We start from the raw sequence: 13,660 nt of genomic DNA on the forward strand, positions 1-13,660 counted from the left end.
ATTTTTTTCAAACATGGTTTGATTTCAGTAAATACTTGAACATTATGGGGGTTTTGAGGTGCTATCACTTAGACATTGTTTTTATCAAGATCTTGCATCTTAACTGGGATATCTCATTTTGCCTGGATGGATATTTTTTTCAAACATGGTTTGATTTCAGTAAATACTTGAACATTATGGGGGTTTTGAGGTGCTATCACTTAGACATTGTTTTTAATCAAGATCTTGCATCTTAACTGGGATATCTCATTTTGCCTGGATGGATATTTTCTTGAGGGTTAGCAAGTTCTCAGGGTTGTTCCTTAGTTCATTCAACACTCAGGAGCCGTGCTCGACGAAGGGCACACCCAGAGAGGCATAAAACGAGACCTCCTTCTTTAAAGAGTCATAGTCACGGTCATAGCCTGGTGGGAAGACAAATACGTAAGCAAATTCAGGAAGACTTCTTGGGTTAATTCAAAGTGAGATAAACCTCACTGAGATAAACCTCACTTTGAATTAACATAAAGAAAAATTTATGTGTCTTTGAGTGAAAGTAAAATATCACTCCTTGTTTTTAGAAGATCATGTTTAGAGCTCCGTAAGCCAAGTCCAGTGACTGAGAGCTGCTAACAAGGGTAATGGACTGTTTTGGAGTGTGGGGTCGTTGAGAAAATAAATGACATGCAGAGGCGTTGACCCCTGGTGTAAGAATGCCACGCGTGGAGCGAGTGCAGGCGACTGAACTGAGAGACATAGTGACCGTGTGGAGGGGCAGGGCCTCATGTGTCCAGAGGAAAGGAAGCCATGGATGCCCGCCGCGTCGGCTCAGCCGGACGGAGACGTCCGGTTACCTAAGGAGTGTTAAAAATGCAATCTCTGCCTTCACTCTTCCCTTCTGCTGCAATGTCCTGAATCCTTCCAGTGTTAGAGTCCTAATAGTAATTTCACTGTTTTGCGTGTGTAGGCTGGAGTGGGAAGATGAGAAGGTCAGGTAATTATGGCACGGTTTTCAGTGGAAAAAAGGAAATGTTTAGGAGATGCTGGCTAAATGTGACATCTTAAAAACATTTGGATTAAAAATAAATAAAGCTTAATCGGCCTTTAATAAGTTCCAGGCACCGCTCAGACCTTTTAAAATACATCACCTCAGTTGAGCCTTTCAACAATCCTATGAGTTAAGTACTTTATCATCCCTGCTTTACAGGTGAGAAACCCAGGGCACAGATAACCTTAACTTGGTAACGGACTCACCCTTCTGAGTGGTGACTCCAGGTTTCCAGCCTGGGCAGCCTGGCTCCGGAACCTTGACTCTTCAGGTCTCCTAGCAGCTCTGTGCGCTTGAGCAGATTGCTTGACCTCCTGCATCTTGTTTTCTCATCTGTAAAATGGGAATAGTCTAACAAAGGTGCCAGCTCCACAGAGCCGTCACGCATGTAAGTGCCTTGCAGAGAACTGATGTGCAGGTACTTGCGTCTCTGCTGGGCCCCGGCCTTCTAGAGTCATGGCAGAGCTCAGGAAAGCGGCCTAGGCCACCCTCCTCTAGTACCACAGATACCTCCTCTGTCAGTGTTTCCTGCTCCAACAGTCACGCGTAAGTCAGCATGAGATAATAATCAATAAATGGTAGCCGCTGGCTTCGTGAAGTTGTCATTTTTATTTAATCTGTATCCTGGAACTGATACTGTGCTCTTGAAATCAGCGGGAAACATATATTACCTCGTGCTTGGGAGGAAATTTGTTTCTCTTCCCCTGCTTGTCATCACGCTTCTGCTTAAGAGGAGACTGTAGTTGGCACGGTATTGCCAATTTTGGAGGAATGTGTTACAGAACAAGAAAGAAAGAAAGAAAGAAAGACATTCAGAGGTATTCCGAAACAGGTTCTAGTTATCATTTGCTTTGACTCAGAGTTTTTGTGAACTAGCTGCTGGGAATGGAATCTTGCTTTCAATATCTTTGGTATTTCTTAAGCAACTTTGGGTTTGAAGCACATTCTCTAAGAGGTTATACCCGTAACATTTCTCAGTCTGAAGAGATGACTTCATTTATGTTTGGGAATGTGGTGCACACCCGTGTAAGTCTGTCCTAGTGTTGGCGTGCCAGGCATGGTCTTCCAGAGAAACAGAACCAAAGGAGGCATATGGGTATCTTTATATATATGTATATATAAAGTGATTTATTTTAAGGGATTGGCTCATGGAGTTGTGGGGACTGGCAAGTCCAAAATCTGTCGGGCAGGCCAGCAGTCTGGAAATCTAGGCAAGAGTTAAAGTTGCATTTGTGAGTCTGATTTTGAAATTTGTAGGACAGGCTGGTAGCCTGGAAACTTAGGCAGAATTTCCACACGATAGTCTTTTTTTTTTTTTTTTTTTTTTTTTTTTTTTTTTTTTGTCAGAGAGAATGAGCACAGACAGAGAGGCAGGCGGAGACAGAGGGAGAAGCAGGCTCCCTGCTGAGCAGAGAGCCCGATGTGGGACTCGATCCCAGGACGCTGGGATCATGACCTGAGCTGAAGGCAGCTGCTTAACCCACTGAGCCACTCAGGCGTCCCCATCCACACGATAGTCTGGAGGCTGAATTCCTTCCTTTCCAAGAAACCTCAAGTTTTGCTTTAAAGAGCACCACCTGATTGGATGGGGCTCCTCACAGCGTCCAGGGGCATCTCCTGCAGTTTAATCAGCTGATTGTGAATGTTAATTACACGTCTAGACTATCTTCACTGCAGTGATAGGCCGGTGTTTGACCGAACAGCCAGGCACCGTAGCCCGGCCAACGTGACATTAACTGTCACACTCGGTTTCCGCTTTTTTGTGGGGAAGTTCCAATTCACCCAAGTTCCAGTCAAAGGCTTTCATGGTCATGATCCCTGATAACATGTGAGTCTGATGGAAGGAACTCATACGCACGCCTTGTTTGTACGCCTGTACGTGTGGCACACAGCTGCCTGGTCACAGCCACCCAGTGCGTGGGTCGGTCTGCCTTAAAAACACCCAACTACTTCCTCCAGTCTTGGTTTCTACGAGCATTACAGTAGGCAGCGTGCAAGGGCTAAAAGGTAAGGTCTAGGGTGCTGCTATTAACTAACGGCCAATGCTGCTTTTAGGGTGTTGGTTCCTGCTAGTGCAAGTGTCGTTTTCCTTTAAACATGCTCCGATGGTTTCGGTGAGTTAACAGCAGAGAAACTTGAAGTCAGGGAGCAACCTGTCCTCCTGAGGTTTCAGGCCAATCGATGGATTTTACTCTGGGTATCGACAGCTCTCTGCTGCCTGCCCTTGTTTTTGGCTACGTGGGCTGACTGTGGTGGAATGGATTATACAGCTTTTATTGCCTCGCGGGGCTTAATCAGTGTCCGGCAGGCCCTGTCTCTGCCTGTGACTTTCCTTTGCCTTTTAATTGTTCAGACGGTGGGGCTGTTGATGGGGCTGCTTCTCTGGCCTCCTCCCTTGACTGATTCGTTTTTAACTCAGAGCCTGTGTTTCCTTGCAGGACGCCACCACTTGGAAGCCTGATTCCTGCCAGAACTGCCGTTGCCATGGCAACATCGTTATCTGCAAACCCGCTGTTTGCAGAAACCCTCGGTGTGCCTTTGAGAAGGTATGGCATCCTAATTATATCCCAAATGTCATGGTAAAGTCAGAGCAGGTTAGGGTTTTTGTGTCTTTTCAGTCAACTGGTTCTGACACGTATCCCAATCTCTAATTGGAAGCCTTATGGAATGCAGGAGAGAATTTTAACACATCACATTTAAGAATATCTTAATTTCTACTTATTGAGAATTTACTCTGGACTGGGCACTCAGTTAGTTTTACAGATGTTACCCCACTTAATATGGGGGGGTAGGAATCTTTCTCCCCACTTTATAGAGGAGGAAATGAAGCCTAGAGATTTCAAGCAACTTAACCACAATTATGCAGTTAATAAACTGCTGCCCAGAGGTTTCCCCGGGCTGACAGATGCTAAAGCCACAGATACGCACCACCACATTTACAAGCACTGAATGGATGGAGAGTCAGTATTGACTGCTTGAAGATAATTTTCTAAAACCATTTTTTGTTCTGCCACTGAGTGTGTTACTGCCCGGCGGTTGAGCTCCCTCGGAACACGGGAGAGGCTTTGACTCCAGAAAGCTCCTGGTTGGCCAAGCATAGGAGGGATATTTTTTCCTCCTTTCCCCTTTCTTAAAAATTTTCAGTTTTTCTGACTCTACCTCTAATTCTGTTACAATATTTTTTCCAGTTGCTGACTCTTTTCTTTTTAAAGTGAATCTATTTAAAAAACAGCTTAAGCTTCAAGGTGGAACATTAGAAGCTTTCTGGAGAAGACTAAATTATTTTCTTTAGAAAATGTTCTATCAATTTCACAATCATGGTTTATGTTTTTAGTTCCCTGCCTCCCCCATAATAATCTTGAGACGTTATGCCGTCTGGTGCCGGTAAGTTTCTGTCTGTTCTTAACATCACAGCGAGGAAGGGTCTGCATACCTTTTGTTGTAGGCCTCAGTTTCTTCATGGGTGTATTTCTGAGAAGCCAGGTGTACATCCAATGTTGGTAAATTTAATAATATTTTCTTGTATATTGTGGGACGTTTTATTTTATGGAGCAAATACTCCTAAAATGTCTCTACTTAGCTTGCTGAATGATTCATGTCAGAATCTGAATTGCTCATATGAAGACCATGAAGACATGCCGTCTTCCATTTCATGCAAATAACTGTGGTATCATGTGAGAATAAGAAGCCTTGGGGCGCCTGGGTGGCTCAGTCATTAAGCGTCTGCCGTAGGCTCAGGTCAAGATCCCAGGGTCTTGGGATAGAGCCCCGCCTCGGACTCCCTGCTCAGCGGAGAGCCTGCTTCTCCTGCTCCCACTCGCCCTGCTTGTGTTCCATCTCTTGCTGTGTCTCTATCAAATAAATAAATAAAATCTTAAAAAAAAAATAGAAAAAGAGGGCTTTCATTAAATGTTAGAAAGATATCGATTGTGTTGCTGGAAACTAAATGTATTCTATTCCAGGGGTCAGCAGACCAGATCTGACCTGCCACTTGTTTTCGTATGACCTACGCATAAAGAATAGTTTTTATGTTTTTATAAAAAGTTAGGAAAAGACAAATGGAACAATATTTCATGATACAAAATTGTAGGAAATTAAGTTTTAGTGTTCATAAATAAAGTTTTATTGAAACTCAGGCAGGCTCGTTTGTTTATGTGTTGTCTGTGGCTGCTTCTACACTACAAGGATGAAGTTGTGTAATTGCGATGTAGACCAAATGTGGCCCCCAAAGGCTAAAATATTTATTATCTGGCCCTTTCCAGAAGATAAGTTTCTGGCCCTTGTTGGATACTGCACGTGACAGTGTCTCTTCCTCATTTGGTTTCCTAGTTTTTCTCATCTTGGTAAATGGCAACCCCTTTCTCCCAGCTGCTCAGGCCAGAACACTCATCATCATCCTCGACCCCTGACTCTCTCCCATGTCCCACATTCGGTGCATTAGCAGACACCCAGCTCTTCCTTCATGAAACCACAGGTCCCAAATGCAATTTCCCTGCTTTTCAGTCTGGTCCCACCTGTGATCATTTTTTTGGTCCGTATTCTCACTGTAGCCTTTTAACTTGTTTTACTTTTCCTGTACTTGTCTTGTTCATTGTGATCTCGATACAGCAGTCAGGGTGGTCCTATGACAATTTAAGTCAGGCCATGTTGGTTCCCTTCTTAAACCTCTCCGATGGCTTCCCATGGCTTCTCACTCAGAGTAATCACTCACAGTGTCCTGTTACGGAGCTGTTACACCTCTGTAATTTGTAATTAACTCCTGTTACGGAGCTGTTACACCTCTGTAATTTGTCATTAACTCCTGTTCTTTTCCTTGCTCACTCCGTGTCAGACTCCACGTCTGCTTGGTGTTCCCTGGAGGTGCCAGGCACACTCCCACCGTTCCAGCCTTTGCCCCCTGCCTTTCCCACTAAAATTGCTTTTTCTCCAGATACAGATAATATATGTGGCTTGATCCTTTACTTCCTTTAAAGTTTGTCCAAACACCAGTCTACTTAACATTGTAAATCCCTACCCCACCACACATCTCCTATCCCTCCTCCGTGTTTTATTTCTCTTCTTGACACTAACTAATATCAGACATACTGTATATTTTACTGATATCTCTTGTTTACTGTCTATTTTATTTACTGTATATCCTCTGCACCTACAATAGCCCCTGAGTGTGGTAGGTACCCAGTAAATCTTTTTTTGACCGACGGAATGAATAAATGAGAGACGAAGCTAGAGAACTGTTAAGTTCAAGGTTATGGAAAGCCTTGTACTATGCTGCATGCTTGGGATTTTATTTTGAAGATGATAGACTTCTAATGAAGATTTCAGGCATATGGGTAGAGTGTCCAATGTGTCCTTCAGAAAGACCTCTGGTTTCTCTAAGAGAATGCATGATGTTAGAGATGCAGGGATCAATTCAGAGGCCATGAGAACAATCCGGATGAGGGGATAAACACCTAAATCAGAGCACCCGTGGCATCGGGCTCAAGAGGAAAGGGCGGGCTAAAGCACACTTAGGGGATAGATCAGCAGAAGCAGATGAAGTCAGAAGGGTGAGGGAGAGAAAAAGGAGAGATGATTCCCAAATTACGGTGTAAGCACTCTGGTTATCTGAGCCACCAACTGCTATTAGAAATATGGGATAACGAAGAAAAGCATTCCATCTGGGAGGAACGTGATGGTTTCATTTCAGGGAACATTGCGTTTGAAGTGTCCTTGGAGGAGCCAGGTGGATCAGCCACCCCATATACAAATCAAAAGCTCAGAGGAGAAAGCAAGGTTGGAATCAGTATATGAGTATCATTAGCATATAGTCAGTAGCATAAACCTTTAGAATTAATGAGCTCATCTTAAGAGATTTTGTGAAGAAACAGTGTAAGATCAAGGATGCAATTTGGGGAACACTGTCATTTACAAGGAGGTGAGCATAAGAGAGGGAACTTCGGAAAATTGAAGAGACGTGGTCAGAGAGGTAAGAGGTAAGAAGTGGTCAGAGAAGAGAGAGGTATTGTGGTAGCCAGGAGGGTAGAGAGTTTCCGTAAGGCGTTTGTATCAATGGTGTTGATCACAGGCCACACTGAAGCTGGCGTCACCGGAGCGGTGGGGAGAGAAATCTTCTATTGTAGAGGTTTGAGGAGTGAATGGGAAGTGGGGAGAGGAAGCCAAGCAAAGGCTGCTCTTTCAGGGAGCTTTGCTGAGAATACGAGAGAAATAGGGCAGTAGGCGAACATCAGTACATCTCTGAAGTTTCTCTGAACCTCCCATCCCTAACCATTGAGTGCTCCTGTGTGTGGCCGTGGCGCTTTGTGCTTACCTTGATTATAGCCCTTGACCAGACTGCAAATGCCTATTTATTTGTCTGCTTCCTCCTTTAGACTCTTGGCTTCTGGAGAACAAAAACCTTGTCTTCTTCACTGTTGCAGCCCATCAAACAGCGCAGTGTATGACGCTTAGTCAATATTTGTAAAATGACCAAACAAGACTGATTTAAAAACAAAAACAAAACCAACGACAACAAAAAGTTGTACCTGGAAAAAAAAAAAAAAAAAGGACTTTGTTTTTGATATTAGCACAAAAGAGACATGATCATAGCAGGAGGAAAAGAAGGACCCAGAAAAGAGAGAAGCTGCAGATATGGGAGGTGGAGTAGGTAGAGTGCCGGACAGAGACAGAAGGAAGGAATTACAAGGAGTGGTTTTTAGGGAACGGAGCATGTGGGATTCAGAGCTCGGGGTGGGGAGGACAACCCTTCTCTCAAAGTGGAAAGAAGGAGCCATGGATAGATACAGAAATAGTTAAAGTTGTAAGTAAGAAAAGGGACAGGATACTAAAGTAGTATGTATCTAAAGGTGTCTATTCTTACTTTGTGAAGACTTTGAGGTTCGGCTGGGAACTGGAAGAGAGTGAAGGTTAGGAGCTGTCCCAGAGGAGAGAAAGGGACTGACCAAGGTTGAGGTAAAACAGGAGATCAGGAACCTGTGAGGGTATCAAGCTGCATGAAGGAATGATTTTCTAAGGGATGTTTCCCTGCCAAGTGTAAGGGAAGAAAAGAAATTGTGGAATAGATCCAGGATTGGGATTTTGCCATAGTAATGGCAAGAAAGAAAGATATGTAGGAAGTATTGGGGATTAAGGCTAACATGAATAGGAAAATGAGGCCAGTTGGCTAAATGACCGCAAGGAAAAGAGTATTCAAGGCACTTTCTGAAGGACGTGGTATGAAGAGGAGTGAAGATGAGAGAGAGCTAAAGGCCAGAAGGTTCAGATTTAGAGAGCTGAAGATTTCTGGTATAGAATAATTTGGGGTATAGGTAGGTTCCAAGGTTGACCATGACCATGGGAAGCTCAAGTGAAGTGAAGAAGATGATGTGAATTGAAGTGGTTAAGAATGTACAAGGATAGAATGTCACTTTCAGAGACATTGAAGTTGTCCAGAATTATGTCTAGACATTGTGTAGAAAAGAAACTGAGACCCAGGGCCCAGGTCTTTAGGGAGTGAGTGTGGAGGAGCGCTCCGCAAATGCGTGAATGATAGTGATGAGAATTGCCATTATCATAGACTGTGAACTCATGGACTGTGAACTCTAAGGAGGTTCCTCAGGGGTAAAATGAGAGGGTTATACCAGATGATCCAGCCAAAAGAAACTTCCAACTCAAAGATCATGTGAGTGGGTCACGGAGTGCTTGGGTTCTTTAAGTCTTGAAGAAGATCATAGAACGTTTGAACTGCAAGAGGCCTTTGGAATTCATTTACTCAGACATCCTCATTTTCTAGACAAACAGACTTTTGGGGTTTTAGTTACTTGCTTAGAAACAAAGAGCTACTAAGTGGCACACCCATGACAAAACCTTAGTCCCTAGCTCATAACTCAATGTAACCTCTACTCTACCATATTGCTTTTAAGTTTTCCTTTGTGTTTCTCAGTAGCATGCGTTGCTATTCAGATCTGCTCTGGTATATTTATATTAGTTTGTGGCACAGGTTAATGAATCACATGTACCCTATTATTATAATTAATGACTTCTGTTACTCCCATCTTTTAAAAATGTTTAAAAGCCCTTTTACAATTTGTTTTACTCATGGATTGACCGGAAATAACGTATTGTCAGTGGCAATTCTAATATTTCTTTCTTCCTTCCCTCCTTTCTTTCTTTCTTTCTCTTTCTTTCTTCCTATCTATGTATCTATCTACCATCTGTCATCTCTCTATGCATCCTATTCATATATAATAGATTCTATATCCATTCCTATTTCTACCTAGAATAGCTAGCTAGAGAGCCAGCTGCATAGAACTGATACAGAGACAATGTGAGAAAACAGAATAGAAGTATTTAGAACTTTGATTATTTAACCCAGTCCTGTGAGGACCAATCCTCTCTTCAGGACTGGAAAATATATATGTATAGAGGACAATGCCATGTGAAGGAACATTGTATTACGTGGTGGGGATTCAGCTGTAAATCTGAATGCAACTAATAATACTACTTGCCCAGTTAAGCTACACATAATACAATTCTCACAACTTAATTAGGTAAATACTCTTATTAGCTGTATAGGTATAATACATATATAACACATATTTTTATTTATACACATATATACATATGCACAAATATATGTACATATACATGTATACATGTATATACTTTGAAGAGTACCTGGCTACTCTAAATACCCAGTTAAGTGTTAGCTATGATTGCTGAATGATCATCATAATTATTTTTTGTTAGTTTTTATAGACCCTGGGCAAGTAATCTTGCCCAGCAAGCTTAGCAGTCTTCATTGCTATCTCTTGCCCATATGGTCACTTCACACCGTTCCCCAATAAGGCTAGGCTTATGTGTTCCAGGTAGCCCATGGCTCCAAAGCTATGCATGGTCACATGGTTAGAGAGCAAGAACTCGGTCTCTCCTTCTCTAAGCTCCCACATGCAAAATGCTTTGTTCTTCCTTTAGCCCCAATCACCTCTTTTTTTTAGTTAATTATTTTTTTAAATTAAAATATAATGTATTATTTGTTTCAGGGGTACAGGTCTGTGATTTGTCAGTCTTACACACTTCAGAGCACTCACCATAGCACATACCCTCTCCAATGTCCATAATATCCACCCGCCCAGCCCTGCACCCAGCAACCCTCAGTTTATTTCCTAAGATTAAGAGTATCTTATGGTTTGTCTCCCTCCCTGGTTCCATCTTGTTTAATTTTTCCCTCCTTTTACCTCACAACTCCCCATCCTGCCTCTCAAAATCCTCATATCAGAGAGATTAACAGTACCTTATGGTTTGCCTCCCTCCCTGGTTCCATCTTGTTTCATTTTTCCCTTCCTTTCCCCCACGACTCCCCATCCTGCCTCTCAAATTCCTCATATCAGGGAGATCATATGATAATTGTCTTTCTCTGATTGACTAACTTTGCTTAGCATAATACCCTCCAGTTCCATCCACGTCATCGCAAATGGCAAGATATTGGTTTTTTTGATGGCTGCATAGTATTCCATTGTGTATATATCACATCTTCTTTATCCATTCATCTGTTGATGGACATCTAGGTTCTTTCCATAGTCTGGCTATTGTGGACATTGCTGCTATAAACATTCAGGTGCACGTGCCCCTTTGGATCACTACATTTGTATCTTCAGGGTAAATACCCAGTAGTGTGGCCAATCACCTCTTTGATGTACGACCACAAGTTCAATAGTTAGACTCAAGTTGAGGACCCTTCCACTGCCAGTCACAAATAAAGAATATCACATTTATGAAACGAATATTGGGGGCCAAATCTGAAAATCAGCTTTGTAGAAAACAAAACTAATTTGGGTGCTTAAACTATTCCTTGAAATCTCCCATTCTCCATGCCTTTCTCCCTTGCTCCCTGCTTCCATGGTAGAACACAAACAGCTTGGTGATCTCATTTTCTTTGTGAAATTCTTAATGAAAATGATGCTGATGTAGTTTCTACATTTTACTGTCTTAGTGAAAATCAGGGAAGTCTAGTTTCCTCTTGAGTTCAGAGGGCAATTTTCTGAAAAGTCATTAATGTTGCATAGTATAAACAATTTTATAAACCCCCATATTGTATATTTTATCTTTTATCAAGCAAATTAGAAGTTTGCTTGAAATTTGGTGATCACTATTGCTATAAAGAATTCTATTTATCTGTTTAGTGGGTGAACAGTGGTAAAATCTTAGTCCTGTTTCTCACCCGCTCTTATGAATGTAGTTATATAAAATTAGAACGCTCTCGTGGATATAATTTTTTTAAACGGAAGCAGCTCCAAAACATGAACACACACACACACACACACACACACACACACACACACACATTTTTCTTTCTACTGGGTGAACTCTTTGTAGACTTTTATTCTGTGGATAAATCATGAATCCCTGGTTCATGCAGGTTCTCTTACTATTTTTGGTCTAAATTACTCATTGCCTGTTCTGTCACATCTTCAAGACTTGTGGAAATGAATACCAAGATACCTAAGAGGAGCAAGCAAGATGAGTCAGAGGATCACTGGGCCCCAAAGCAAAACGTATGCTCTCTGACCCACAGTTTTAACATCACAAGGACAGATGGATTGTCCACGGTGGCAAATGGATGGTTGGTTAACCTGACAGCTTCCCAATAAATCCTGGGGTATCATGTGGTAGCCCGTTCCCTTGATAGTATCACATCTTGATAGGAAACACTATTGGAATTACAGAAGGCTTGAACAACAATGTAGATCTTTATTGGAGCCCAGGAATTCTACCCGGCTCCCCACAGTACATGTGATACCCCACAACAATGCTGTTTCCTCTCCTAGCTTTGTCCTTCAGTCCCCTGCCCCATGTGCCTGGCTACTCTGTCTAGTAAAAGCAAACATCAGAACTTGAGCTCCCTGCCTGCCGGGTGCATCAGACCTTCCTAGGACAGCTAGAGCACCTGCCAGCTCTCCGGCCACCCCATCCCCCCAGCCCCTGGCCCCACGTCTTCTCAGCAGAGGGAAACAACCCCTTCAGGGAGACACAGCCCTTCTCCTTACCCTAATTTCTTTTCTTGTGTGGCACTCAGAAGGAGCATTGCTAGTGAACAAAATTCCCTACCTTATTGTATGTGGAAAGGTGTAGAAAATTTTCAAGGAAATTACTTTCACAAAAGGGTTCATTTTGACTCTGAGAAAAGCTTGAGAGAGAGAATCTTTTTGTCAATTTATTTGGTTTACCCTGTCTCTTGTCACATGAAAACGCATGAAACGTAGTGAATCTGAGATGACTTGGGGTCCGGAGAGCCATCGTGGGTATGTTTGCCGCCGCCATCTTACTCTGAGCTGTTTTTAAATGCTCAGGGAGAAGTGCTTCAAATAGCGGCCAACCGGTGCTGCCCTGAGTGCGTGTTGAGGACTCCTGGATCTTGCCGCCATGAAGAGAAAATCTACGCGGTAAGTGTATTCTGACCTGGTGTTGATTCTGTGCCTTTGGGTCATTGGGCTAAAGAGAAAGCTGAATGCGGCACTTGTGTTGGTAAGAGAGGTTTTCTTTTCTTCTTCTTCTTTTTTTTTTGTCTGGGCCGCAGAGGACCTGAAAGTCATTTGACTTTCTATGGGCATTTGGGTTTCTTGAATAAGGTTTAAACAGTTCTACTTATTCCATAGGTCCTACGTAAATATTTGTAGATTGAATTTGTGTCTGTATAAAGAGTAGTTTGAGAATGCTGATGTTGAAGAAGTCGTGATGCTGAATAATTAGGCACCACCTCGTCTGTGTGTACCACATGTTTTTTTTTTCATTCGATAGTTACTGACAACCCCGAGTGGATAGAGCAGATATTATTACTCCTGTATCGAAGATAAAAGCGTTGACTTGAAGAGAGCTTAAGGTACTCACCCAGTGTCATATTACTAATAAGTGGTATAACTTGGCCTAACAGCCTGAAATGTCCGTAGGCATGGCCCAATGTCCCCTAAGAGGCCAAATGCTCATCTACCCATTTAGAACCACAGTACTAGAAATCAGTCCTAAAGTTTCTTGATTATACTTTCTCATTCCAGACCCTTTAGAACTTACTTACAGACGTGAAGAACCAATTAAAAAGTACCATTGTAGCGTTTGTAGCAGGAACTATGAAAATGGAATGGGCACAGTTCATCTCTGCTCATGCCCCAGTGTTACCCAGAGGCAGGTGGTGAAGTTGAGTGTGGTGGAAAGAGGTTCTTTGCTTTAATCCTCATCTTCCACCTGATACAAAACTCTCCCCAGGTTAGTGCCCCTGCCCATCCAGGTTAACAGGATTGGATATACCCACTCTAGACTGCTATTCAGTGAGTGTCCCTAAAACTCGGTGAGCCTAGTGTACTTTCCCCGTGGGACAGGATCATCTCCCTTGAGCCACTGTCTCCCGATTACCTGAGGAAGCCACTCCCACTCTTTCAGTCCTGCACAATGTGTTGCTGACAGATAGATCCCAGGCAGGATGTATGCTGGGAACGTCTTCAGCCCACGTATCACCCTTTGCTGCGCAGCGCCGTCTGTGTTATGAAGAGTGGTGTGCACCGCACGTGCCACTGAAGAGGATCCTCTGTGGGTGGTAAGTGCTGTCGAGCACATGGACGGCAGCAGTGATGCCAGGCCATAAGGATCTGAATAGGGATGTGGTTT

The 13,660-nt window shown here is 42.9% G+C and overlaps 1 protein-coding gene across 6 annotated transcripts in view; it reads left to right on the forward strand.

Moving 5' to 3' along the window:
• Nucleotides 1-13,660, forward strand: part of FRAS1 (Fraser extracellular matrix complex subunit 1) — a 420,039-nt gene that overhangs the window by 147,552 nt on the left and 258,827 nt on the right. For all 6 annotated transcript variants that reach the window (XM_059385668.1, XM_059385660.1, XM_059385681.1 and 3 more), the window contains exons 3-4: nt 3,466-3,573; nt 12,352-12,444. In XM_059385668.1, coding sequence (XP_059241651.1) covers nt 3,466-3,573; nt 12,352-12,444 — 201 coding nt within the window. The remainder of the gene's footprint in view (nt 1-3,465; nt 3,574-12,351; nt 12,445-13,660) is intronic.

Source organism: Mustela nigripes, chromosome 1, assembly GCF_022355385.1.
Source record: "Mustela nigripes isolate SB6536 chromosome 1, MUSNIG.SB6536, whole genome shotgun sequence".
Taxonomy (NCBI): Eukaryota; Metazoa; Chordata; class Mammalia; order Carnivora; family Mustelidae; genus Mustela; species Mustela nigripes.